We start from the raw sequence: 27050 nt of genomic DNA, 5'->3' as shown, positions 1-27050 counted from the left end.
AGGAATGAGAGGGACCAGTGCATTTTATCAGGAGATACCCAAGGGTACGTAGTACCAGCACCTTTTTTTGCTGTTAATAAAAAGTGTGGCACTTACTCTAACAACTTTATGGTGAGTACAAGGACCCATTTTTCAAGGAAAAAAAAGCACTGAGGGGGACTAATAGTGTGACCTGAGGCATGCTGAGAAGCCATTAAGGACTTGTGCCTGCTCTATGCTCCAACCATACATGTCCAATGGGGCCCCTATCCTGATTGGGGTCTGAGGCAGTAGTTTCTCTCATATATCGAACCCTTCTAGTCTCCTTGGATAAGTCGTGCTGTTGCGGGGATTTGCGGTTTTTACTGTAGGCTCTCCTCCATTGTGGAGTTCAAATGGTGCCATTTAGATGAGGCTTTGTGGCCAGTGGGGTGAAAAGGCATAAAGGAGGCTGAAGGAGGCATGAAATCCACCATTGAGAGCATTGTGCCATGTGCATGCAAAGTGTGATGCAATACACTGACTCTCAGGTGAGCCGGAGGGATAAAAAATGGCCAAGGGTGGTAGCTGTTCAAGAGGAAGAAAAAGTGAAGCAATCTGAGGCAGCATGTGCCTTAGCAGTAGAGAAATGGGCTTCCCTACAATATCCCACCCCAGTGCAGGGAACAAAAGTAATAAAAATTGCCACCTAGTCTTTCCCGGCTATCTACTTCCTACCTAGGGAAGGCTCTGAATTTTAGCAGGAAAAGATGAAGAGAGAAAGAAATGAGAAAGGGCTCCTGGACCAGCAGAGCAGAGGGAGCAAGTAACGAGGGGGGAGGAAACAAGAAGGGACAAGACAATGTAACTATATAAAAAGACCCGAGGAGAGAGCAAAGAATGGGAGCAAATGGTGATCTGGCTGCACCGAACAAAGGCAGAAGCAAACTGAATTTGAATGTGACCATATGTATTCATAAAAACTGATACCAGTGGAAAAAAATATGTGGAAGATGTTTGCATTTGAAAAAAATGTTTTTTAAAAATCTGAACAACATACCTCTGTGAGTGGTGGTGGCTCATGCGGGTCAACAGACAACAAGGCTCTTATTTCAGAGAAACACTGCTTGACCATTTCCTAATTGTAGCAAAGTGGGAGAATAGAAATACTATTATAGTGCATGCATGTAATCTATTATATTTGGTAGATTCTTATTTTTTATATACTTATGTACAAAACACAGTCAGCATCATGCATGGCTAATGTTGAAAACCACTGGGTTTATCTGGTGTCCTTCTGAATAGTTGAAAAAACCCTCAAGGACTTTTTAAGTATTCAACAGGAACAGCAGAAAAACCTAGACGGGGAAGCAAACTTTCCTCTTTTCAAGCAGAATAACAGAAACAAGCCAGGAGAGGTCTGGCAGGGCCCATCTTTTGCTATAAATGGTGCTCCTCACCATGCTGAGTGAAATCATTTTCAGCTGAAGAGCAAAAGTCTGTGATTATTCTGCCTCCCAAACGGAATTGGAAGGCAAACTGCAAACATCATGCTCCACTGCCATCAATTCATGCCAGGGAGCATGGTATAGCTGCTCTCCCAAACAATAACCCCACAGAAACAGTTTAAAAGGCCACAGGTGGTTTAATTAGGCAAAGGCCCAATAGTGCTGTTGTGCTCAGGCCCTGCTAAGCGATTCCTATGGGCATACAATAGGTATTGTAAGACGAGGATGTTGGACTACATGGGTCACTGGCCAGATCCAAATTATGGCAAAATGCAAGTTAGACTGTGAAATCTAAATGTTGCTGTGGAATCATCAACTTGTATTTAAAGGATTGTACATACAATCTGGCAACTCAGTCCCAAATATTTGCATGGACATAGTTGACTGAAACACAGTCTGAAGAGCCCTATGGTTACACTGCTTCAGTGTCAAATCACTAGCCAAATTCTTAGTGCATCCTATTCAGATACAGTACGAGGATTATTTAGTTATGGGTGAAAATATGTGTGACGCTCCATAAAAAATCAAAATGGTCCTTTAAAAGCAGTGCTATCTGCCATTTAGACCTACTACACTATATGATTGGTTGAAATATTTGTTATCCAAGCTACTCAAAAAATAGCTTTTCAATAATGAAAGCAGTGACTTGTTGTCTGTGCTGTCACAATATCCATCAGGTAAAATGCCACCACACGCATCATTAATCATTTATTAAAATAGATATTGAAGAAAAAGTGTCACATGATAAATGTCTCCTACTTTGAAAATAAATGTCTACTTTTTCCTTGGCATTCATCATGCAGCAACTGTACTGGCAACACTTCACTCCACTGATGTTATCGCAAACAGATCACAAGGAAATTTCTAGACTTGTCTCTCTTGATTTTTTAAAAACAAACCTGAATATGGTTTTGCTAACAAAAAGTCTAAGAATTATGGCTGACAAAAAAATTAAAAACCATTTCCCATAAGCTCCTGCAGAGGGAAAGGGTCGTGGAGAAGTCTAGTTGCACCAGGAACTGATCTGACAATGGCAGATTGTTTGGCTCTGCCTATGAGTTCCAGTGGGAGGTGCTATCCCAATAATGTCTAGAGAATTAGCATTCTGCAAAGGTAAGTTCTGCCTCACTAACCTTTTAAGTGTTCTTTTACCATTTCAACACAAGCAGCATGCAGACAGGAGTGATCTGGTAGGCACTGTATGCTTGGCTTTTCAAAGCGCCCACAGAGCTACAGTTCCCAGCATCCTTAACTACAGTTCCTAGGATTCGCTGGTGGAAACCATGTGCTTAAAATATATCACCAAAGGCTTCTAATGAAATAAGGATCCATTGGATAAGAAAATGAGTAGAAGTTCCAGTAGGAGGCACCATCCCAAAGGATGTGGAATGCCCTCTGGAAGACAGTCAGAATGTCCCCTCCCCACATCACAGTTCTTATCCAGATCAGGGAGCAGACAGATCCAAAGCATGTGAGGCAGGCATGCCTTTAATGTTACATGTAATTTTACTCTGAATAGGGCAAGCATCTTAGGAGCAACCTCTTTTGAAGTAGTTTTCAGCAACTACGTTGCTTTCTAACAATCATTAGTTTAGCTGCCTTTGTCAGAAAGAATTGTTGTTGTTTAGTCATAATGGTCTCTTAAAACATAGTGCTCACATCAGGGTTACTCCCAAGTATGGGGGAATTTGGAAACGTAGCATATTGCCTGTATTATATGTTTTAGCAATTCCCCTACAGGAAAGGAAGAAGCAAATGGAAGATGGTTAAAATGTATGGTAGGAAAGGTTAATTCTGCCTTGTAGTGAATGGAAGTTATTGCAATTGCCATGTGCAGTTACTCTTCATAACTTCACAGCATCACAAAATACAAATAAATGCCACACATTGATTGTTGTAGGAGTGCTTCCTGAATTATCAATTTTTATATACCCTGGTTTTTTCATCAAGTGGCACCTTTGCCACGGTTTTCGCTGAACTTGAATGTCTCTCTGTTTTACTTTCTAATTGAGAAGTCTTCACTGTTTGCATTAACATTTCAATTTGTAGTTTAAGATCAGACAGCTTTTCACGTACAGCAATAACACTAAAAAAAAGAAAAAAATGTTAACACAATACAATTGCACTATCAATACAGTGGTACCTCGGGTTAAGAACTTAATTCGTTCTGGAGGTCCATTCTTAACCTGAAACTGTTCTTAACCTGAGGTACCACTTTAGCTAATGGGGCCTCCCGCTGCCGCCGCCGCATGATTTCTGTTCTCATCCTGAAGCAAAGTTCTTAACCCGAGGTACTATTTCTGGGTTAGCAGAGTCTGAAACCTGAAGCGTCTGTAACCCGAGGTACCACTGTACTGTATACATACAAAGTAAAATATACTTCCTTGGGTAATAAAAATAAATTCTTTACTAAGATGGTTTTCTTTGCTTCCCTTTATGCATAATTATAGCAGTGTTCTTGTACGGCACTGGTTGACAGAAATGGGGGGGGGGAGAGAGAGAGATGGTGACAAACAATCCAGAACGCATGGACTGGGCCTCTTGCTCACTGAACTTCTCAGAAGGAGAATGAAAGAGGAAGGGGAAGGTTTTGGAGGAGAATAAGTGGAAGGCAATATTTTAACACAAACTACCCAGAGCATGCACAAAAACATGTTCTTTCACAAACAATATAACATGAAGCAAAATTAATACATTAAGTTACCTGTTCAGTGGGATCCACAAATAACCACAGTACACATTGGCTGAATTGAAAGACTTGATGTTGGTAATTTTGACTGCTTTTGTATTATAAGCATAGACAAACAAAACCTACACAAAGGAAGGAAAGATATATAATAGAAATAGGTATAGAAATAACACCTCAATTAGATGTTTATTATCCTTGTAGAAATGCCATTTAGTCCATAGATGGACACACTATATGTTTGTAAGCTAAAAACTAAAGAAAATGTATTTGTAGAATTGGTACCTAATTCTCCACCCAGCAGATTGCTTTGCTATACTTCTGGCTGAATAACAGAATGTAGAAAATCTTATCTAACTTATGAAGCCCCCTGCATCAAACATCTTCTCTACTTTAGTTCTGTAGGTTGCTTAAGACACACCTTTCTACATAGGCCTTTGGATCCTTGTGAGAGTGTGAACAGTTTGATTTACTTTAACAGTCTGCTAGAAGTATTTTCTTGTGTTGGGTTTACTATATAACTAATTCAGCAGGAGACCAATCCTTAACCAAGGGAATGAGATAAATTAAAGAATCCCACATTTACTTAAATTGGTTTAGCTTTTTTTGTATTTTTATTCTAAATCAGTGTTTGATTTAATTATAAAGGAATGCAGCATCAAGCACAACCCACAGCCTTCCTTTACTCCATGTAAGGAGTTCATGCTTTATGTTCAAAGAGAGCACCAATTTTGTAATCTTACCATAGTTTCCCCTTCTTTTAATGACCTTTCCAAAGATGGAAGGTACCACTGCACACAGAGTTCCCTGATGGGAGTACTGGTTGCCTTGTTGTCTGAATGAATGTCCATCTCAGAGCTACAAGCAAGGCTGGCAGGTAATTTCCATGATGTTTGTCTTTTTGGTAACAGTGCTCCTGAGAGTGACTAAAATTATAATAATTAAGCATAAGTTTATCTTTGTTCAAGTTCCCCCCCCCAATATAAAACTTATTTGAAAAACCATACACATTTGTTTACTCAGAAGAAGCCAAGCAAAAATTCCACAATATGTCTGATTTCTGAAGAGCTTTCCTTATGGCAGGTAAAGGAATGGGCCTTTTCTGAGTATCACCAATGTTGGTAAATCACTCATCATTTTTATTATTCTGTATTATTTTGATTGTAAGACGCCTTTAATATTTTGTAGGAAGGGGTCATAAATAAAGAAAGTAAATGCTTAAAAATATTTTTAAGTACTATTAACAAATTACCTTTCCAAGCACAGTCATACTATAGCAAGGTTTTTCAAAACCATATAGCTGTTTCGGAGGTTCTTGAAGGCAGCAGCCAGAATATATAAGCAGATAGATTTTTAAGAATGAATGCAATTCTGCTAAGCGCAGGGTAACTGTTGTGTCAAACACTGAAGTGAACAGCACATCTTCTTTAGCAAATAAGCCCGCACCTGCTTTTGGAACAGCTGTGACGAGAAGATAATTCATGACTATTTCTACTCCAATTCATAATACGCACACATTATAAACACTAAACAAACGAATCATGATCTTATTTGTAGTATCATTTTTATCTCTCTGCAATAATCATTTCTCCACTCTGCATCATTTTCTTTCTTAAGCTGTGGACCAAATGATGTCAAACAAGCAAGCCATTGTTCGTTTCTGTATGTCTCAAAAATCCATACTGTTATATGCAGCAACCACCACCGCTACTACCATTTCTTGTTTTCTGAACCAGGCCATTTCAGATATCACTAGTTCGTATTAACTAACTCCAGTGAACAAGTTTGTCATATAGATCTGTTACAAAATTAATATGGTTACTGGCAGGCTAGACACCAGGCTTTCTGGGACCTTTAATCAGGGAACTGTTCCACACTCCAGGCATTTTAAGAATACTCATGTTTGGGGTGGGACCAAGGCCTACTTTTTCTTATAGGAACATAAGAAGCTGCCTTACCCTGATTGAGACCATTGGTCCACCTAGTTCAGTAGTGTCTACATCAGGGGTAGACCGAGATGCCCCTCCCACCATTATACTGAATAATATTCAAGACACAGATGTAGGGTGATAGTCAATACTAAGGTAAAAGCAATTGTATACTCATTGGAATAATAGCATTACTTATATAGCTACATATTGCATTGTATTGTAAGTGTCTTTTTCTTTCACTTTATTACTCCACTGAAAATTTTCAATAAAATGTTTTTTTTAAAAAAAAATACTATGATAAAAGCAATACGGAAATAATTCCAGAAAAACAGTTGTCTGTGCACAGCACACTAAGACAATAGTCTTCCTAAAAAGAAATACTTCCTACCAAGCATGGGGCTCAAGTTCAAGTGTCTGGTTAAGTAAGTATTGTAGCGAATTACATGGACCCAGGGTATCTTCAATTTGCACTGAACGTCTTCAAGAGGAGCGCTTTCAGCTCCATCACTTTCTGCTTTATCTTCATGTAGCAAAGTCATCACGGGAACTTTGTAGCAAACGTCATATCCTTCTGGAAAGCAAAATACATGTTACACAATTCCAGCTCTCAATAATATACACAAAAAACCTGACATCAATTAGTTGCTGTTTTTTAAGTTCCACATTGTACACAGTTTAGCATAAAATAAATTGAATCCAACTGTAAGACAATGGAGCCCCATCAAGACATTTCTAGTTATTGTGGGTTTATTGTTGATTATTACTTAATTAATTAATAACAGTGCAATCAGTGTGCATGGAACAAAAGATCCTCTAAATACTTCAATACAAAGATATATGGGGGAGTCTGGTTTCCCTTCACATTTTAACACCATGATCAATATCAATTTCAAAGTCAAATACCAATTTTAAGTGGTGAAATATTTGGTCTTAGTAGCCTCTTATAACAACCCCATATTTTAAACCAGTTGAAAATTGGAAAATTTCTCATTTGCTTTGTTTTATTTATATTATCTACCCATTGTACTTTAGATCTTTTCTGAAGTTTGATGATCCATTAATTACTACAGTGTGCAATGTAATAGCACTCCTAAACCAATGAGGGATTTGTACGGGCCAGTTTATTACCTGTAGGAATGCATCAAAACATAATGAAACCCCTAATTAATTTTCTTCCATTGGCTAATGACCCTGAGAACTTTTTGCTTTCCCTTGTAATAAGTGATTTGGTAATCTATGTTTCAGATGATTACTTTAATCCACTCTGCATATGTCTTGGAACAGACACTTGTTTGATCATGCTCTCTCTGTGTCAAACTCTACTCAGCTGTGTGTTCATTTCAACCCCTATACTGTGATTGTTTTATTCCTCCTAACTGCAGCAGAAACCAGAAATAGAGCTAAAAGGCGCTAATTTATGAATTCATCAATCACAGATTAGGGCACAGGATGCTGTGCCAAAAGAGGCTCAAAAGCACTCAGCAGTATCTGGTGCATACTATCTTTAGCTAGGCACTGGTTTACACATTACACACCTTGACACTTCACTGCCACATAGTACTCTATACCTCACAACCTGAGATACGGGTGGTGAGTTTATTGACTATCGCTTGGCTTAACAGTACCATGTTGCCACATAGCATGCACACAGGAAACACACCTGCCCGTTCTGGGACACTGTCTCCCATATTACTATCCAGCCTGCCTCCTCTGCTTGGTCCCTGATTGAACAGAGGGAGCAGGTTGGAGAGACATTTTGCAGCAGCCTGGTGTGATGTCTGTGTGCTCATCTACAGGGAGAGAGAAAAACAGTTCTGCTATTTATTTTGGCATTTGTACCTCACTTTTGTATGATAACTCGTACTTAATGTCTTATGGAGTATGGTGATCCCTTTTTGTGCAGGTGCTGTTCTTGTGGTATATGTGAAAGTAGATATTTTAAAAATACACCTGCCAAATTTGCCATCTTTGTATGGCTTTTTTCAGTCACTCAATAACATACATTCTGTAGAATAACACAAGGCTAACAGACAAATACCAGACAAAAAGTCCTTGTAGGAAGAACTGAGGTCCAGCAGAGCAAATTCCGGCATGTTTTCTTGAGCTCTCTGTCTCATGTGATACAATTTAACAGGTTTCTTTCCAATTAATTGCTGTGAAGTCAGAATAGCTTCACTGACCTAGAATCAAGATGTATTTGATCAGATTTAACTCATTGTAATATGTACTAGCTTTAAAACTGTAAATCAGAAAATTAGCAGTAAAAGCAAATACACAATATATATAATATATAATATAAATGGCTGTAGAAATGTTCTATGTTATTTTGACTTATGCTATATCACTGTCACTGATAATTTAATTATTATACAAGCAATTTCGAATCAAGACATATCGACCTACATCACACAGGTGCCTAACTACATGACAGACAGGCGTGCATACATATAAGGCACTTAACCAAAAGCAAGCAATGCAACTGTAGGGTAATTTTGTTCCTTCTTTACTGCCTTTAACCTCCTAGGTGCATTTGCACGAGAATAAAACCTCTCAATCTAGGCCCATACAGTGTATTAATCTGCTAACGACTATTTCCATTACTGCCAGAGTCTTATGGCATTCTAGGTATGGGAAATAACTGCTTCTGGGTTCCCTGTTATTTTCATGAATAAATTGATTTTGATATGCACTTTACCTTAGTATGTGCATTTTGCTACTCATTGCTTGGCTGGTGAACTGCATTTCCAAATTCAGAAGAGGGCAAATTTTGGGGAATCACTATGAGTTAAGGAGATCCACCTTTAAACTGAACTCAGTCACATTTATCCCCCCTCCCAAGAAGCCATGAGATACTTAAAAATTGAAGTCCCCTCACTCATTTATAATTACAATTTGAAATCAGCATTAATGGTCATATTACTGAAATTAATTGTTGCTCTTGCTCAAGTTTTTGCCATTTCCCAAAAATACAAAAGATATTAACTAATATTGAAAGAACGGAGGATTACACTGAAAATTGTTAAGTGTTGCCATCATCACCCTATCGTTCTTCCTTCCTATAATGTAAACTGTAGAATGTTTGGTTTTTTCTCTGCAGGAGGTCAAATTAATAATTATTAAAGAAATATAAGTAAGATTACAGAAATAAGCCCCAAACCTGTGCAGCAGCTCGTATTGCAATCCAGGCCTGCACCCTGTACATTTCCAGGGCTGTAATTTCCTCCGAACTAACACGATGTCTGCTGACAGCCTAAATTTAACACAAGTTCAAATTTAGGGGGGGGTGGGGGGGAGGGAAATCAATATATTATGGGAAAGCATTTTTAAACAACACAATATACTGTAAAAACTTCTGGAACGTCATGAAGAAAAAAATATTCTTATTTCTTTATGGTGCTGTCCTATGCATGTTGACTCCAAAGTAAACCCCAATGAGTGCAATGAGAATTACTCCCTGGCAAGTGGATATAAGATCTTACACTGCAATCTATCTTGAATGAAATAGCTATTCTGATGGCTTGTTTTGGAGGTATAAACTTGGTACAGCAGCTACATGCAAAAGAGGACAGAACTCCTGCATCATTAATAATTGTGAAGAAGAGGGAATTTCTGTTTGCATGAAAAGCTACACCTCCTGGCATTTCCTCTAATACCCTTGGCCCCTTAAAATTTGTGCATTAAAAAAAGACAAGCAGGTAAAGTAAATGGCATGCCAGGTCTAAACACGTGCACCTGAAGAATAGAAGTATTACAGTACTTTATAATCCAGTTATTTCTTTTGTGGTGACAGTGAGAAAAAAGGGGAGATAGGAGTGATATATGCTCAAAGAAGACAGTATCAGTTTCTTTGTTCAGAAAAACATGACAACAAGAAGGCTAAAATGAATGAAGATAAAAAACAAAGGTTGTTGTTCCCATATGATAAAACTGCAACACTTCTAAATTCTGTGCATAGCTACAGAGAATCAAAGCTGAAACATTTGACTTAGTTGCTTAATTCATGGAAAATTACTGGGGGTCCAAAACAGGAGAGGTCCTTCAGTGTTCAGGAATTTAAACAGTCTTTCATTGTTTTTGAGACTGTTTTTTACCACAATTAAGAAACAGTTGTTATAATAAAGGACTAGTATAGCTACAAAAGTACTTCATTGGGGTTTGGATGTAGTGATTCAATAGATCTGATTGCTAAACTCCACAAGACAAGCAAGAGATTGCAGGGGTCAACATAGCTGTCATAGTTCATTGGGAATAAATGTTTGACAAATTCATGCAAAAGAAAAAGCTTGATCTATCCCCACTTACCTGGGAACAAGCCTCATTAAATTCAATAGGACTTACTTTGATATGGTTAAAGCGCTGTCAGTGGCCACGTTCAGGCATTTTTGTGTGAACTAAAGCTACTGTATGCACATGCCTTTAGTCGAAGACAAATGGCACATACCCTTGGTTTAAATGTTCTTCCCTTCAGTGAACCAGAAGTTGGAGATTCCTCCTTGTTTGTAATTAAATAAAAATATAGCAATGCTACCTCCATGTATGATTTTCTAATCAATCTGCAAAGCAAACAAACAAGCCCACAAAGCTTGTAACATAACTTTACACAAATCGTTATAGAAACAAAGTGGCTAGTTTGTGCTCTGGCAACAAGCAGATGGAAGCATGACATTTTGCATGTCACCACAATGCAGGGAAAACACCCACACAATGCACTTCAATGTATCCACACTACACTAAATGCAATCTTAAATTGGACTTTTCCCCCTTTACCGTATTATCAGTGGATTAGGAAAATCCAAATTAAATGGAGGGCAAGTGAGGACTGCCTCTTGGATGAGGACAGTGGCACATGGATGACACAAACAAACAAACAAACATGCACACCTGTGATGCATGAATCCACTTTAAGCCTTACATCCAAGAAACCTTACATTCCATTCAGTTCATGAATAAACCTTCCTTAGGATTTGCACATAGCATGCAGAGCACTTCAAGATGTACTCATGCTATGTTGGGAAACTGTCTGTGTTTTTGGTGGGAAATCCAAACATTCAGATCATTAACCAACAATTTTTTTTAAAAAAACGCCTCTCTGAGACCACAGCTCAGCAACGCACACAAGGGCTCCAGATGTGCATCAGAGCTGGTGGATCAGAACACAATTTACAAGTTGCACTGTAGAAAAAGGGCATCCGTCCTAGCATCCTTACTTGGGGTAAGTACTGAAACCACTTCGAGGGTTTTTTCCTACAATCAAGTGGTATATAAATTTTGTAAAATAAATAAGAGGCCTGGCTTCTAAGTAAGGGGGGCAGGATATCTGTTAGCCTTTATTTTACTAGAAAAGGACAATAAAAACACCAATTCAAAACACACAGGTAAAAGAATTTGAACAGCTGCTTACCCAAAATTTTGGTAACTACCAAGACTTAACTTTATGGCATCCAGCAAACTCTCAACAGCTACTGTTGATTTATTAACACCCATACAATCAATTTGTCGTTCTATCTTCCCTAAATAGAAAAAAAGAGACACACAAATTAATCTGACAAGCTAATGCAGAAAATGCTCAATAGCAATGTTTTGCAACCAGGCGGCATATGAAGATATCGGGGGGGGGGTCTGTTTTTTTTCTTTAAAAAAAGAACAATATAATGCCCCCTATGTACAATGTACACAACACAGGCATGGGAATACTGTGGGGATATGAGCTGCATATTACCTTTCCGAAAAAGAAGTTCTGCTTCCAGATCAAACTCTCGTCTCACTGAAGCAGCACATAGGTCCAGTGCTGTTTCTGTATGCCGGAGGGCTTTTACCCACTGGAACTCAGATTGTGGTTTAGACATGCAAGATAATTCTAGAGTCAATGTATGTGCTAGAAATCAAGAAACAGAAATCAAGAAATACTTGCAAGAGTTACCCAATGAAGAACAAAAATCAAATACTGTGAAAAATAAAATACATTCCCTTTTCTTTTTTTAAAAAAATTAAGAGCCAAAAAATTATGTCCGAGTAGCTGACAACAAAATTAAACATGCTGTGAATGTCACTATATATCTCAATGTTTTGAGATATCTCACATGATTAGCACTAAATTGACTGCAGATATATTTATAGTTCTATATGTGAGCATATGCAAGGCAGCTGAAAAAGGCAAGTTATAGTAAGTGCAATACCTAGATGACAACAAACCAATAAACCTTACTACAATTTCTCATTTGAAGAGCAGTAATCCTAGACATCCTAGACCAGGCTTCCTCAACCTTGGCCTTCCAGATGTTTTGAGACTACAATTCCCAAGATCCCTGACCACTGGTCCTGCTAGCTAGGGATCATGGGATTTGTAGGCCAAGAAACATCTGGAGGGCCAAGGTTGAGGAAGCCTGTCCTAGACTAAATTGTGACAGCCAACGAAAACAGAACTGTATATATTCCTAACCTAGTCTCATTATTTGAGTATAGCCAACAATAACTATAGTTTAAACTGTTCCTTTACAATTTCTATTTTTAGTATCTTTCCATTGCAGATTCCAGCAAAAAATATTTATGTATTTAAAGTTGCAAGTAACAGAACTGAAATATATTATAGTACCTGGCTATCAGATGTGCTTTATAAATAATAAAATGTTTTGTAGGACACTTAAATTTCCTTACCAATTCTCAGTTTGACTTTTGCCAGTAATCTGATATGTGGCAGATATATGTTTTTCAAAGGCTCCAGTAGAGTTGTCAGTGTAGGATCAGCTGTAGGTTTTTCAAGTAATTGCCCCAAAATATATAACTGTTGAAAAGTGTGATTTAGTAATGAAAATTTGCTACTCCCATTACTCTTATACAAACAGATCCCTTCAATTGTCACTATTATTAGGTCTTTTGCATTCAGAGATTTCAGAGTTATTAAGGATTGTGCTGCTGGAGCAAATGCTCCATTCATGTCAGGAATGGGTGTCGGGAGCAGGTCAGCAGTAACTCACATAGCATCAGAGAAGTTAACTCTTTATTCAAAGAAAAAGACAGCTCAGGAGGCCAGGCCTAGTGAGCACAGCAACTCTACCCAGTAGATCTTGCCCCAAATAGGCAGTTGTGAGGACTGAAGGTCTTCACCTTCCCACAGTTCCCTAAGTCTCCTCCTCCACCAGGTTCTTCCCAAGCAATCTGTGACTTCATCATCTTGCCTTTCTTTGCTCCACCCTCTTCATACTTCTTCTGGTTATGGGAGACCAGGTGGGAGGGGAGCTGGTTGCACCAGGAGAGGGAGACCCCTGGCTTCTTCAGCAGCCTGCCTCATCTCTGCCTCCTGGCCCCCCTCCTCTCCAGCCCCCACTTCTGCCTCTGATTCTGGACTGCTCTCTGCCACAGACCCTTCCTGCTCTCTAAACCCTGTTACCTCTTCAGCTTCCGACACCTCCTCCTCCCAGTCTGCTCCCTCTTCCCCCTCTGACCACTCATTGCCATCCCACCACCAGTCTCCTGGCTCTGAGTCTTCTTCCCTTGGGGATTCCACAGCTGGCGCCCCCACTACTCTTCGGCATCCAGCCAGTCTATGACAGTTCATTGCAAGGTATTAAAGGAATATGGATTTAAGTCAGGGTGGAGAATCCTATGCGACAAACTGGACAATGATGTGAAATGAAGATTGTTGGGACCTCACAGGGCTTGCAAAGAGTCCTGGCTGGTGCTTTGAAGTGTTGCTGATCAGCAAGCTTGATGTCACCACCAATCAGTTGACAGGAAGCTCAGTGACATAGCCAATCCAACAGGCTTGAACACACTGCCTATCAGCTGATGAGCAATGACTGCAAGCCTGCATTCTGAAGGGAACAGCTGGGATCCAAAAATGTTGGATTCATACCAATAGTAGCCTTCTCTCATCTAAACTGAGCCTATTAAATCCCAGGGAGCCGAGTCAAAATTGACTCCATTCTTTGCCCCACGGCATTTGACATTGCTTCCTACATGATCACATTTTAAGAGCCAAGCTACACCTGACACTAAATGCATCTTGTATCTAATGTGCATGCATTGTGTAGAAATTTGATTCATTTTTCACCTGCTGTCATCCTAATGAATCTAATATTTTCATTGGGAAAGAGGAAATCCTTCATTGGGATTTTCCTCAGAACTATAGCAAGGGAAGAAAGAAATTCCCTCTCACACTGAGAGTTAAATTCCCTCTGATCCCACTGAGTAACCAACACCCACCTCACATTTAATATCACACATAGTGTGGCACTAAACACAGCTGGAGTTGTTGATTTACCCCTAGAACTTCAGCATGGTCTTTCCATATTGCATAAACTTGTGTATACCTTTACACCATAAGAAGACAGTAAACTCTATGACAAATTTAAACTAGCATTAAATCATCAGAATGCACTCACCTGTTGGACAACAATTGTGTGTGCCATAATTAATACATCCATTTGATCAGTTTTAGACGTCTGATTATCTGAATCCTCTCCTGCTTGTGTTTTCATTATGTCAGTCAGCAGAAGCATACTCTGCACTAGTGTTAAAGAAGCTGGTGGAGAAATCAGAGTCTTTTCTTCAAGTAACCTGATTACATTCTATAAAAACATAACAGAATACATTCATGTGCAGTTACAGTCTAGCAGAGTGTTTCTCAAATGTTTCTCCAAAGGCAGAGGAAACACAAACCAAGGAGATGCAGCAAAATTAAATGAAAATCTAGGATGTCAAGGAAAGGCAAGCTGGGAAATCTTCATATGATGGGACATGACTAGAGATGTTCTATGGTTGTAATAGGTACCTACTATTCTATTAGATGTTGTAAAAGGTAAAGGGACCCCTGACCATTAGGTCCAGTCGTAGCCGACTCTGGGGTTGCGGCGCTCATCTCGCTTTATTGGCCGAGGGAGCCGGCGTACAGCTTCTGGGTCATGTGGCCAGCATGACTAAGCCACTTCTGGTGAACCAGAGCAGCGCACGGAAACGACGTTTACCTTCCCGCCAGAGCGGTACCTATTTATCTACTTGCACTTTGACGTGCTTTCGAACTGCTAGGTTGGCAGGACCAGGGACCGGGCAACGGGAGCTCACCCCGTCGCAGGGATTCAAACCGCCAACCTTCTGATCGGCAAGCCCTAGGCTCTGTGGATTAACCCACAATGCCACCCATGTCCCTATTAGATGTTGTACTAGATGTTTAAAAGAGGTGGTAAGAAAAACTAGAATGACACAGCAAAGGAAAAAAATGTATGGAATGGAAAAATGCAAAAAATAAAATAAAAAATTCTATGGATCTAACTTAGTAATATTTATTACTTTCAATGGGTCTATTCTGAATAACAATTAGTTGGACACCACACTTTATATTAAGACACTTAGCTAAAATAAATCCAAGAACTGTGTCAGAATTAATGTTTTTTACACCAGTTTTACTGGGAAAGAGTTCACAAATCAGTTTTGAGTCCAAACCTGTAAACAACACTTAATGTCAGCGACTGGTTTTCCTTCTTGCAGGCCAAGCATAACAGCTTGCATTGTAATTTCGGCAAGTGTCTCAACATCATTGAATTCCTCCGCTTCCATTTGTACCTCACCAATCAGACTTGAGCACTCCTTCAATTCATTTTCTCAAATAAGCAGAAATGCACCTCCATCAGTACACACATTATTTCCCCCAACAGCAGCACATACAATTTTCAATTATCGTAATATTAACAAATGATAATGGAACATTTAATATGTTAATAATATAACATTTCAAGCATGCATATTAGCATCTATTTTTTTTTAATCAAAGATATCAACAAACATGATCAAGATCCTGTGAGCATTGCATTATCTTCACCATAGTGATTTAGCGCAGATGTAGTGCTGCCTGATTTCCTAACCATGAATGTACTAAAAGGAAGGCCACATCTGCTTTTAGTAATGCAGCTTTATATACAGTGCTTGCAAGATACAGCTGGAGTTGAGTGCTACCTAAGTAGGAAGAACCTTTTTGAACGATGTAATAATCATAGTAAAAGTGTTAGAGCAAGTAGGACAAAACATCTTGGTGAATTATGTTAAGGAATGTAGTTAATTCTCCATGAGTCAGAAGACGATTCATTCCGCAGAATGCAGCTGCAGGCATCCTGTGACTTTCTTATCTGTGTTACTGGGCAGATTTGGAAAGTAACTGTGTATAAAAGGGCTCAGGTTACAGCATGCTAAGTGGGTTGCCATAGGAGATTGCAGAAATTGTTGAAGGCTATCTGGTGGAACTGTAGATTCGAGTGAAGAATTTGTGAAGAGATTCTCTTTTCAGTGGTTAGCTGAACCACTTGACTGAGCTTCCACAGAATATACACCCAACACCCCAACAAATTAACAGTAGCTTTAAGGTGAAATACTACCTTTCATAGTTTCAATGCCTCGTGCCTGTGCTGTCATTGCAGTCACTAATGCCAAACGACATCTCAGCCATATATGTATATTCATATGTTTTCGTGCTGTTACATTGTGAAGCAGATTGGAATCTTCAACATAAATTATGTCACCATTTATCTAAAAGACATGGGGAAAATAAACTAACTGGGTGTATTGCTCAATTATTTTGTTGTAGAATAATTTATCATTAACGTACAGAAAAATGTAAAGTAATCTAGTACATATATTGAGTTATTTATGAAAACAATTGATCTGCTTCTACTTAAGTGGGTTGCAATACACAATAGACATGTATTAATCTAAAAGGATCACATATGCTTTCCAGAGTTGGCTATAACTTTAAGGCACTTTAATTTTTTTAGCTCTGTGTGATTTATCATCATAAACTTGTCAAGATATTTTGACACATACCTCTATTTTTCTCTCTGGTTTTTTAATTGAATCAAGTGATTTCTTGAAAATTGTTGCATCTTGAAGAAGTTTTATTGCAGAAAAGGCCAAAGCAGCACTGTGATAAGCAAACATATCATTAAACATTTAAGAAGTTTAAGTATTTTCTATTTTAAAGCAATAGTTCTGGTACCCATATCAGCTGCCATCAATTTAGTTTGTATTCATGGGAAAACATAGTATAAACCACAGGAGTTTTTAACAGAAATAGCTAACATTTTGCTACTTTGTTGTTTGCCACCCTGGGTTCTTTAGGGGGAAGGCTGAGAGAAATTTAATAAAATAAATTTTAAAAGTTGAATTTGATAGCATTTTGGTCACTGTTCACAATAAGTACATCAACAATTGGTTTATCATCACCAGATCCTGAGTGCTACTGTAGATTAAGTGCAGGATCATTGCCCCTCAGGTCAGTTCCATTACCAACTGTTCTAGGGCATAGTCATATAGTGTACTTTTTTGTCATGACTGGAACGTATTCTGGAGATGTCTTCTGGCTCCTGGACCATGACAGTACCAACACCTAGGTCAGTAATGCTTTAACTCAATGTGACTGTGTGGCAGCATCTTGTCACCTCCTGAATCCACACCTTCTCCACCCAGCCATTAGAGAGCCACATGGATACCAAACTGCCCACTTATCAGCACAGATTATAACCAGCACAGTATGTGTGTGGGCCAATGGTCTCAACTTTTCTTGAAAGCCAGCATTTCCAGACCACAGTCCCATTTTGGATAAAGTCAGCTTTTCTTAAAAATAAATAATAATAATATATAATAATAATAATAATTTATTATTTATACCCCACCCATCTGGCTGAGTTTCCCCAGCCACTCTGGGCGGCTCCCAATCAGTGTTAAAAACAGTACAGCGTTACATATTAAAAACTTCCCTGAACAGGGCTGCCTTAAGATGTCTTCTGAATGTCAGGTAATTATTTATCTCTTTGACATCTGATGGGAGGGCGTTCCACAGGGCGGGCGCCACTACCGAGAAGGCCCTCTGTCTGGTTCCCTGTAGCCTCACTTCTCGCAACGAGGGAACCGCCAGAAGGCCCTCGGCGCTGGATCTCAGTGTCCGGGCTGAACGATGGGGGTGGAGACGCTCCTTCAGGTATACAGGACCGAGGCCGTTTAGGGCTTTAAAGGTCAGCACCAACACTTTGAATCGTGCTCGGAAACGTACTGGGAGCCAATGCAGATCTCTCAGAACCGGTGTTATGTGGTCCCGGCGGCCACTCCCAGTCACCAGTCTAGCTGCCGCATTCTGGATTAATTGCAGTTTCCGGGTCACCTTCAAAGGTAGCCCCACGTAGAGCGTGTTGCAGTAGTCCAAAAAAAGTCCAAATAAATGTTAACATAAGGACACTGTTTTTCCACTAGAATTTTTTAAAAAATGAAGTGGAAATAACAAATGTGCTGCTGAAAACTGGATTTTTTTTTTACCTGAATGCTGTTTGAAGTCTTTGCTGAGCAATAGCTGCAAGCTGAAGTTTAGCTTCAATGACAGTCTCCAATTCTGAAGCTGAACACTCATAAAGCAATGTGCCATATTTATTTTGTATGATTTCAAGAACTGAATTAATCCTTTCTTCAGCTTCTGCCAATAAAATCCCCTAAAATAATAAATCACCATTACTGAACAGTTTACAAAGAACTAATAAGAAGTTCGTGAAAAATCTTACTGCCTACTCTACACTGGAATCCACAATCTTGGAATGCTTATGATACAACATTTAGGATATATATTTGAATCCTAGACATTCATTAAAATGCTTGAATATTATAAACAGTTGTACCGACTAGTTATACATTTGATTCTTTAAACACAATTGTCCTATACTTTGCACACATTTGTAGGCCACAGTAGCCAATGCTGACAGACACGGAGTAAATAATTTTTTCTTACTTTGTATTTTATCTTTAGTAGGTTATAATTGGATACACATCACAAAAATGCATGAGATCTATCATCAGATATTAAGTTCTAGTCACCAGCTCCCAGTCCACTGCCCGGGAGCCAGTTTTGGTTGTGGTTTTATATGGGACTTTGTCTTGAAGAAGTGGAATGAAATAAAAATATATTTCAGCCTTGATCTACATTAATTCAGAGTATACTGAAGATCTGCCAGCTGAGGGGCTATAGCAGAGGAGAGGAACTGAATTCGACCAGAGGATGAGCGGTGTTGCTAAGTGTGTTCCTGATTCTTTCTCTGCAGCCCAAACTCATTGTTAGTTTGTTTTTTAATTTGGCACCTTTTCCTGTCACACTACAGAGTGACAGAAAAAGGAACCCAATTCTAAAAGTGCCAACATTCGGCTGCAAAAAATCAGGAGCACACTTAAGAGTGTGTTCCCAATTCCTTCTTTGAAGGCATGGCTTGAATTTCTCGCACAGGGCCAACACCTCTCTGCCTAAAGCTCTAACATATACCCTTACCTCAGAACTAGCCCACATTTAGGGGCCAGGACATGACTGGCAGGCAACTGACTAGCCAGGCAGCTCCAAAGCTGCAGGAGCAGCCAGAACCAACACCCAGGACCCCTCCCAAGGAAAGCACCACCAAATACCAGTTCACGTAACATGCACAGAAATCTTATGCCATGCCCACCAACTGAGAAACTGGAGCACTGGCCAAAATATGTGTAAATTTGCTCCTGAGCAGTGCAATTATGGATATGTATGTTCACATTTAAAACAACACTGTTACCTTTAGCACAGCCATATTTAAGATATCTTTGTTCTTTTCAAGTTCCAAAATCATAAAACGTCTGTCTCGCTTTTCGGGTCCAGGCACAAAACCTTTGCAAAGAATAAAATACACTGTCAAATTTGAGGCAATTAAACAAAATTTAATTTTATATAATAACAAATAACAAAATTTGAGGCAATTAAACAAAACAAAGTAGCACAGAAAGCAGCCGGGTGCTCGCCTGTGAGTTGCTCTTTTTGCGTTATCTCCTGTGCAACTCTAGAATGTATGGGCTATTATTAGTGCCAAGTAATTTACTGGTTGACTGTTGGTGACTTTCAAAAAAAATAGGGAGAAGAGGATTGAAATCCAATGGATTATTTTAGGCCTTTCAAATCTAAAATGAGTTCCCCACCCACATCCCATATTTATTTGTGAAGCAGAAATACTATCAAATGGATATCACTCTGTTGAGTGTCTGATACTTGTTCTGAAGCATTAAAATATGATTTGTCCAATTCCCTGGAAGGTGGGAGACTACTCCCTTTGGTATTGCAAAGAACTTGTTAATATAACTTCTAGAGATTTATGACCCTGAGGTAAATGGCTCCAAGCCTATTTTTTTGTGAATTTAGTCTTTGTTCTTCCTAGCAGAGACAGGAGATGTCATCTAAAAGGTTATTCATTTTAAGGGTGATCAGAGTCACACAGTTCACTCTTCTTCATGGAAGAATCAGAAATCACAACACTTGATAAGCTGGCCCAGGTTATTTTAAGTGGCGCTGAACACTTCTGATGGATTCTGATGCAGAAGACAGAAGCACTGGAGGGAAACTGCTTTTCCTCTTTGTTCTGGGTTGTGTTGGGTGGGAAGGCAGTAGACCACTCTCTGAGGTGTTTTTTCTTAATTCCTATAGGTATGAGCTTAAAGCCCGTACATTCTGCCAGCATTACAGGAAATAACATGTAGAAGAATTCAAATGAAGTTGAAACTTTAATTATAAACACTTTAAAATGGTAAAAATTATGACCAGCCAAAGATAAGCACATTTAGGTCCTTTTATAGACTTTAGCAGTACACACACTTTTTAAACAAAATATTTTCTGGTAAGAAGAAATATTATACTAAGCAAGGTAATAAAATCATTTCACAAACATTATAAGCTTTATAAACCTTAAATGAGTGAAAATAAAATTCAGAGAGAGAGAGAGCGTGCTTTATTGTTTGCCAGTACCTTTCTGGAAAGCGTCAGTGTTTCTGCCTGCCTTTCTTAAGATTTCACTGTCCATACAATACACTGTTCTTGTCACTTTTTCAGGAACACAGTTTAATGTTGCAGAGAGGCAAATAATAAGGTGCATTTTGACTAACATTAAGTTATCCATGATTCTTGGTTCACATTCTTCAGCCCAGGCTGAATGTACAGGCCTGTTAAATACATCTTCTAATGCCTTTGAAATAAAAAGGAAATTTCATAAAAATATACGGACATGCTTCATTTTTTTAAAAACTTAATTTCATGGCAACCTTACTCAGAAGCAAAATTTAAACCTAACAAAGTCATACAAAAAATCAAATCAAAACTGCAACTGCTACTGAACCAAACTACATTATGGTGACTCCCAAGTGTTGAAGTGCGAGTAGTGCTACTATAATGTACTATACAGATATCAACATTCTTAATTATGTAACTCACCTGTAGGGACATAACTACGCACTAGTGACAAACTGAACGTCCACAATATTAAAGTGACATTTAGCCAGTTACTTGACAAATTCTAAACTTGGTATCTCCCTCTTGAATTATACTGAGGATTCTTAAACTTCAACAATCTTATAATCAATCCCCTAACTGTAATTTGGTGTGGTATGACTTCCAATTCAGAAGTTGTCAGTGGAAACTTGCAACATATGGTGCAACATTGCGATGTACAAGGGGAAAGATGCAAACCCAGAAGCCTCTGAGATGCATGGAACCCACTGAGTCAAATGCAGAACCTCATAGTGATAGCAGCATGAAAAGTTGCACTCATGACCTACACAAAATGACAGTACTCTCTAGTGTTTTGTGTAGCAATACAGAAGTCTCTGAAGTATCCTCTTAACCAACCAAGATGGCAGTAAACTGGCAGGTAGCCTGAGTGTAAAGATGCCCAGAAAGAAGGCAGCACCCCTTCTCAGATTTCAAATCCAGCCTGACTGTGCCATGCTGCTACATTGTACATGATTCTAGGATGCCCTCTCATTTAGCACTGGAAAGATTCAAGGTGCACAGGTATGTGAGAGTGGTGATGCCATTCCAAGGAGGATTCACTCCCAAACAGCTTGGCCAGGATATATCCAACTCCCTGGGCTAAATAAGTTGTCTTCAACAGCTTAGGCTGCAATCCTAACCATGTCTACTCAAAGGTTAAGTCCCACTGAATTCAATGGGGCTTACTCCCAGGTAAGTGGAGCTAGGATTGCAGATTTACAGCATAAAAGCTCTGCAGGATCAGGCCTATCTAAGACAGTGTTCTTTGTTCACTATGTCTTTGGGAAACCCACAAGCACAGCACCACTCTCCCAATCATGATCTCCAGCAACTGTTATTTAGAAGTATGCCAATTGCTACTAGAGGCAATATAGGCATCACGACTAGAAGCTATACTACCTTGCGCTCCATGAATTTGCCTAGTCACCCTTTATTGCTGGCCTTTAGACTTCAGTTAAACTTATTCATTCCCCAGGGACCCAATATTTTTGAGTGTTAAGACTTCAATAATTATAACAGTTGTGCTTTAGATTTATTGTCTTCATGATATTTTGAAGTGTTTTGTAATGGTGCTTCGTCCCAATTGGGACAAAGAGTGGCACAGAAATTGAATAAATAAATACACCATCCAAGTTGGTGGCAATCACTACATCTTGTGTTAGAACATACTTTCCTTTCCATATTATCTGCTGAAGTAACAAAGTAAAAAACTGAATGTGCACCAATTCAAGTTGAGTCTCAGTCTGGTGTATGAATCAGATATACAACCAACTTCTTACCTGTAGATTTGTATTTGTCAGGAGCGGTTGTGATGAATCAAAACTGGCAGAGACCTATATATATAAATATGAAGGCAACAGAGGAATCAAAGAGAACACAAAAAACACCACAAAGGAAAAGCAGAAAATACTTTCTTTAAGTACAAGCTAGACATCTGACAAAAAGGGGAGAGCAGGGAGGAACAGACTGCTGCGTCAGGCAGGAGGAAAAACTGAGGGAATCGAGACTACTTCCCAAAGGTCTTTGCTCCTGCCTAGTGTCACGTGACGAGAACATTGCCCATCCCATTGGTTCCAGCATCCCATGATGTAAATTGAAGAGCTAACTAACTACTGAAAATCTAGGGGTTCTGTACTAATTCTAGTCAATACATTCTAATAGAGAAGGGAGGTTTTTTTTGAGATGAGCAATTCCTGTAATTCCAATAAATCTATTGTCTCTTCCTAGGGTTTCCTATTTTCCATTTTGTTTATTCTGCTTAATTAAAAGTTAAAGGACTATAATCCTAGTGAGCTGATTTGTCTTACTATTTGTCTGTGTGGCAACCATTCTTTAACAGGAGGTTTACTGGTAACTAGATTACAAGTGCTGATCTTTACAAGAAAGTATTAGGAGTTCAGGATGTCTCCTCCATGCCTTTCAGGACATGTTTGCGACAAGACTAGTATCAGGGTCAAGAAAGATCATAATGGGGATCTATTTCATATTAAGTTATGCCAACCTTTACTCATGACATGATCTACAGTAATAAACCATAGAAAAAGTACAGACTGACACACACCTATTCACAACTATGCTTAGCAATCACATCATTATTTCTTTTGTGTTAGCTCTCCAACTGATTGTCACTATGGCAGATCCCTGGTTAAGGTTAAATAACCCTTTCATCCAGGGTGTGAAACTATTTTTAAAAGCTGGAAGAATCAAAAGCAAGCGAGACCAAGCCCTCCACTAGAAAGGGAATCCGGGCAAGTCCTTTCTAAAAGACCCTGCAAAGAACTCACAGTGAACCTTAAGTGCAAGGGAGAATGTATTTCCTGACATATTAGGCTATGATATCAAGTTTTTAAAAATTTACCGGGAGTCTTGGAACAAGCTTATAGATTGCAGGTAGCTTCCAGGGGACTTTCTCTCCACGGTTGAGAATGCATAGTTCATTGAAGGCATCAGAGTAAAATCCTAAATCTGTAAGTACTTTGATCTTTTTAAAGAAAAGGTTAGTATTACACTAAATGTCCACAATAGTGACAGCTCTACATACAAAGATTTATACACAACCAAATCAGCTTCTGTGAGGGAAATGCTATAGCTTCCAGTGGGTTTACAGAGCCAGTAGTGTAATTCATTTTGTGAATTGCAGGGTTTGGATCTTAAATTTGTTATTGATGATGCAGTTCTTTTTCAAACTTGCATAGCCCCAGCTCTCAGAAGGAGATGATGCTAGCTCCTTAGTCCCTTCCATGCGATCTTGGGATTCCAATGTTACTGGAAACATGTGGGAAGAAATCACACCACTTAGGTAGCATAAAAAAGGAAAAGGCCATTTGGTTTTTTTCCTGTTTGAGGATAAAAAGTTGTTTCATTTCATCAAAAAACAGCTCATTTCCTCCAATTAGATATAAATTATTATTCTCCAATGAAATAAATTCAGCAGTAGATAATAATTTAGTAACCAATTTACATTAAGCAATCATTGAAAAACTGAATGTGTTGCTTAACTGTTATATTGTTACATTACCTTGAGAATTCTTCCTTCAATACTTTTACCTGCATTGCGACAAATTTCAGAAACCAAGTATTGATACAATGTGAATAGTGGCAAAATCTGCAAAGACACCAGAGAATTCTATTAATATTTATTCATAGTTCGTAAAACTTAATTGTATATAGCCAAAGGCTTTTGTAAGAGCTTTCAATCCATACATTGTAGCTTAGCAGATTCATAGTTATTAATTTATAGATATGATTGTCACTTTTTTTACCTTCTCTTCCATAAAATTATGCACAGTCCAAAAACATAAATAGCAATGTTAAGATCCGATTTAAAAATTCAAAAACATCATTAATGAAATGGGGACAGTGGAGCCAGCAGAAAGTACATACTGGGAGGTCCTGAATATGAGGGTCCCCTACCCCCACCCCATGCCAGTCAGTAGCTTTTGTCTATGTGTAATTTTGCATAAGTGTGCTGCCTCTGGAACAGAACCCTCATGTGAGATGCAATCATACTGTACTTCCAAGTAAACATTCATAGGATTAGGTATTCAACTAAACAAGCTTCATAACCTTATACACTGGCTTCATGCTCCTTGAGTAGTATAAAAGTGAAACTACAGACCAAATTTATAACCCATTTCAACATTTAAAAGAATTACAAATGTCTTATATATACTTTATGAGAACTTACTATTAGATTCTGCTTGTTACAATGCAATTCATATATAACGTAAGTCAGGCTTCCAACAACTGTTGCGACATCAGCTCTGTAGTAATCCGTGAATAGATCAATGCCAGGAATTAATATATCTGTTTCATATTGTGCAAAGTCACAATCTGCTTTAGGATGTGGTAGTGAAACTCTAAAGAGGGACTGGAAATTATACACTTATTAAAATCTTCCAAAGCTGTACAAAAATTTATACCCATTAAAACCACATTAATTAACGTGTAGTGCTTCATATTAAAAAATTAAGATGTTAATATAGAATAAACATTTGCTTTATTGAGCCTAGAATAAGTGGGATCATTACATTGCACAAATACTGCATGGCCACATACAGGAATCTCTCTTGCTTATTAATTAAAGTTTTAATTTACTCTTACTATCTAGATCTGAAACCAGACATAAGTCTTAAGTGGCCAGTTGGCTAGAACAAGAGTTCTCAAATGTTCTGCCTCCAGGAGTCATTTGAGAGGGCTCAGGGATACTGTGGTCCACTGGTCATAAGTGCGGAGCCACTCGCAAAATGAGTGGAAGAGTTAGACATAATCAATTGACAGTGGCTGAAATAATTTCCAACTGAAAGATGGAAATTACAAATTGCTAGATTCTTCCCTGTAGTGATTTCCTTGTAGCAGGCAGTTCTTTCATTCATCTTTCCTTAAGCTTAGTGCATATGTTGGCTCTGGGGTTATTGTGACTCATCCTTCCCATTTTAACCAGAATTTGCCAAACCAGAGACGCTTTCCTTTCTTTCCCTCCCTCAAACATTACATGCTACAGCCAACTCCTGCTCCCCAATATGCCTATGCAAGCAACAACACATTCATGGAACTAGTGATGCTGGTGTCAGCCCAATCCAAAGGCTACAGCAGGGTAGGGTAGGTGAGTCAGGAGATACTGGGCTAGCTGCAGTGCTGAAAGCCACCCGAAAGTGGACTGAGGTCTACTTGGTGGTCCTTGCTTGGCTACAACTACCACCTTGAATCAAACAGTCTGGCTGGGATTTCCACTTCTGTCATGCCTTTTCATAGCTTATTTGGGGTTATGGCAGCTCAAGACACATCTTCATCATACTGAAACAGAACAATAGCAGACACAATATATGGCCTCTAGCTATATAGTTTGTATATTTTGTGGGTGGGAGGAGGCCTCCCAAATTTCCTTTCTTCTTAGAAACAAGGGCAGACAGAAGCAGCAGTCAGTTTCATCTTGCCAAAGCCCTTTTGGAGCATCCTTCAATCCCCACAGATGGAATTCCTAGCTCAGCTGCTCTCCTTCATAGCTCTTAGTAGACTTGACTTGGTTTATTTTAAGTTGCTGATCATCCAAGCAAGTCAGAAATCTGCCTATGAGCTTTCTAGACTTCAGGCCCACCCTTGTTTCCTAGCAGCTTTCCTTCCTTCACTTCCAAATGTTTCAGAACCCTATTTTTGGTGGATTAACCCACTAAAGAGATTGTTCTGCAAACCGAGCTAGTGAGAGGCTTTCACACACTATTACAGCCATTATTGCCAGAACCATTACCTACTTACTGAGAGTGAAAATCTCGAAAACAACTTTTATCAGTTATTAGACAAGATACAAATTAAAACATATTGATTACCTTGAAGAGAATGGCGGATAAAATGCAAGCTTTGGTTCTTAATTTCACATCATACAACAATATGTACCTATGTGCAGAAGCAAAAGGGGGGGAAAGAACACTGTGACTGCTTTAATGTAACCAAAATTTTGAACTTATTTCTACCTGAAAACAAAACCCTTCATGTTTACGTATTATATCAGACAATGATATAATGATCAGCAAATACATTTTTCTACTTATATGCTTTGTGTATGTTAAGTAAGATCTCTGAATGCATCACACATATATTTGAGGGGAACATTTGACTCATAATAGGCTTGTGGTTACCCCTCAGGTTCATGTTAAAGGTAGAAGAACTGGAGT

General features: G+C 38.8%; 1 protein-coding gene across 8 annotated transcripts in view; it reads right to left on the bottom strand.

The window, feature by feature from the left end:
• The window catches only part of CFAP54 (cilia and flagella associated protein 54), a 106751-nt gene that overhangs the window by 1105 nt on the left and 78596 nt on the right, over positions 1-27050 (bottom strand). For all 8 annotated transcript variants that reach the window (XM_053404981.1, XM_053404977.1, XM_053404980.1 and 5 more), the window contains 24 exons: positions 26706-26772; positions 25067-25249; positions 24398-24484; positions 23738-23860; positions 22659-22712; positions 20860-21076; positions 19643-19734; positions 18378-18547; positions 16893-16989; positions 16448-16598; positions 15522-15679; positions 14465-14650; positions 12738-12864; positions 11803-11958; positions 11485-11593; positions 10525-10636; positions 9241-9333; positions 8122-8263; positions 6472-6654; positions 5405-5613; positions 4896-5078; positions 4171-4277; positions 3399-3552; positions 1019-1096 (listed from right to left, as the gene is read on the bottom strand). In XM_053404981.1, coding sequence (XP_053260956.1) covers positions 1019-1096; positions 3399-3552; positions 4171-4277; positions 4896-5078; positions 5405-5613; positions 6472-6654; positions 8122-8263; positions 9241-9333; positions 10525-10636; positions 11485-11593; positions 11803-11958; positions 12738-12864; positions 14465-14650; positions 15522-15679; positions 16448-16598; positions 16893-16989; positions 18378-18547; positions 19643-19734; positions 20860-21076; positions 22659-22712; positions 23738-23860; positions 24398-24484; positions 25067-25249; positions 26706-26772 — 3238 coding nt within the window. The remainder of the gene's footprint in view (positions 1-1018; positions 1097-3398; positions 3553-4170; positions 4278-4895; positions 5079-5404; positions 5614-6471; positions 6655-8121; positions 8264-9240; positions 9334-10524; positions 10637-11484; positions 11594-11802; positions 11959-12737; positions 12865-14464; positions 14651-15521; positions 15680-16447; positions 16599-16892; positions 16990-18377; positions 18548-19642; positions 19735-20859; positions 21077-22658; positions 22713-23737; positions 23861-24397; positions 24485-25066; positions 25250-26705; positions 26773-27050) is intronic.

The sequence above is a fragment of the Podarcis raffonei genome, chromosome 10 (genome assembly GCF_027172205.1).
Source record: "Podarcis raffonei isolate rPodRaf1 chromosome 10, rPodRaf1.pri, whole genome shotgun sequence".
Classification (NCBI taxonomy): Eukaryota; Metazoa; Chordata; class Lepidosauria; order Squamata; family Lacertidae; genus Podarcis; species Podarcis raffonei.
This window is presented reverse-complemented; position numbering and strand designations above follow the sequence as displayed.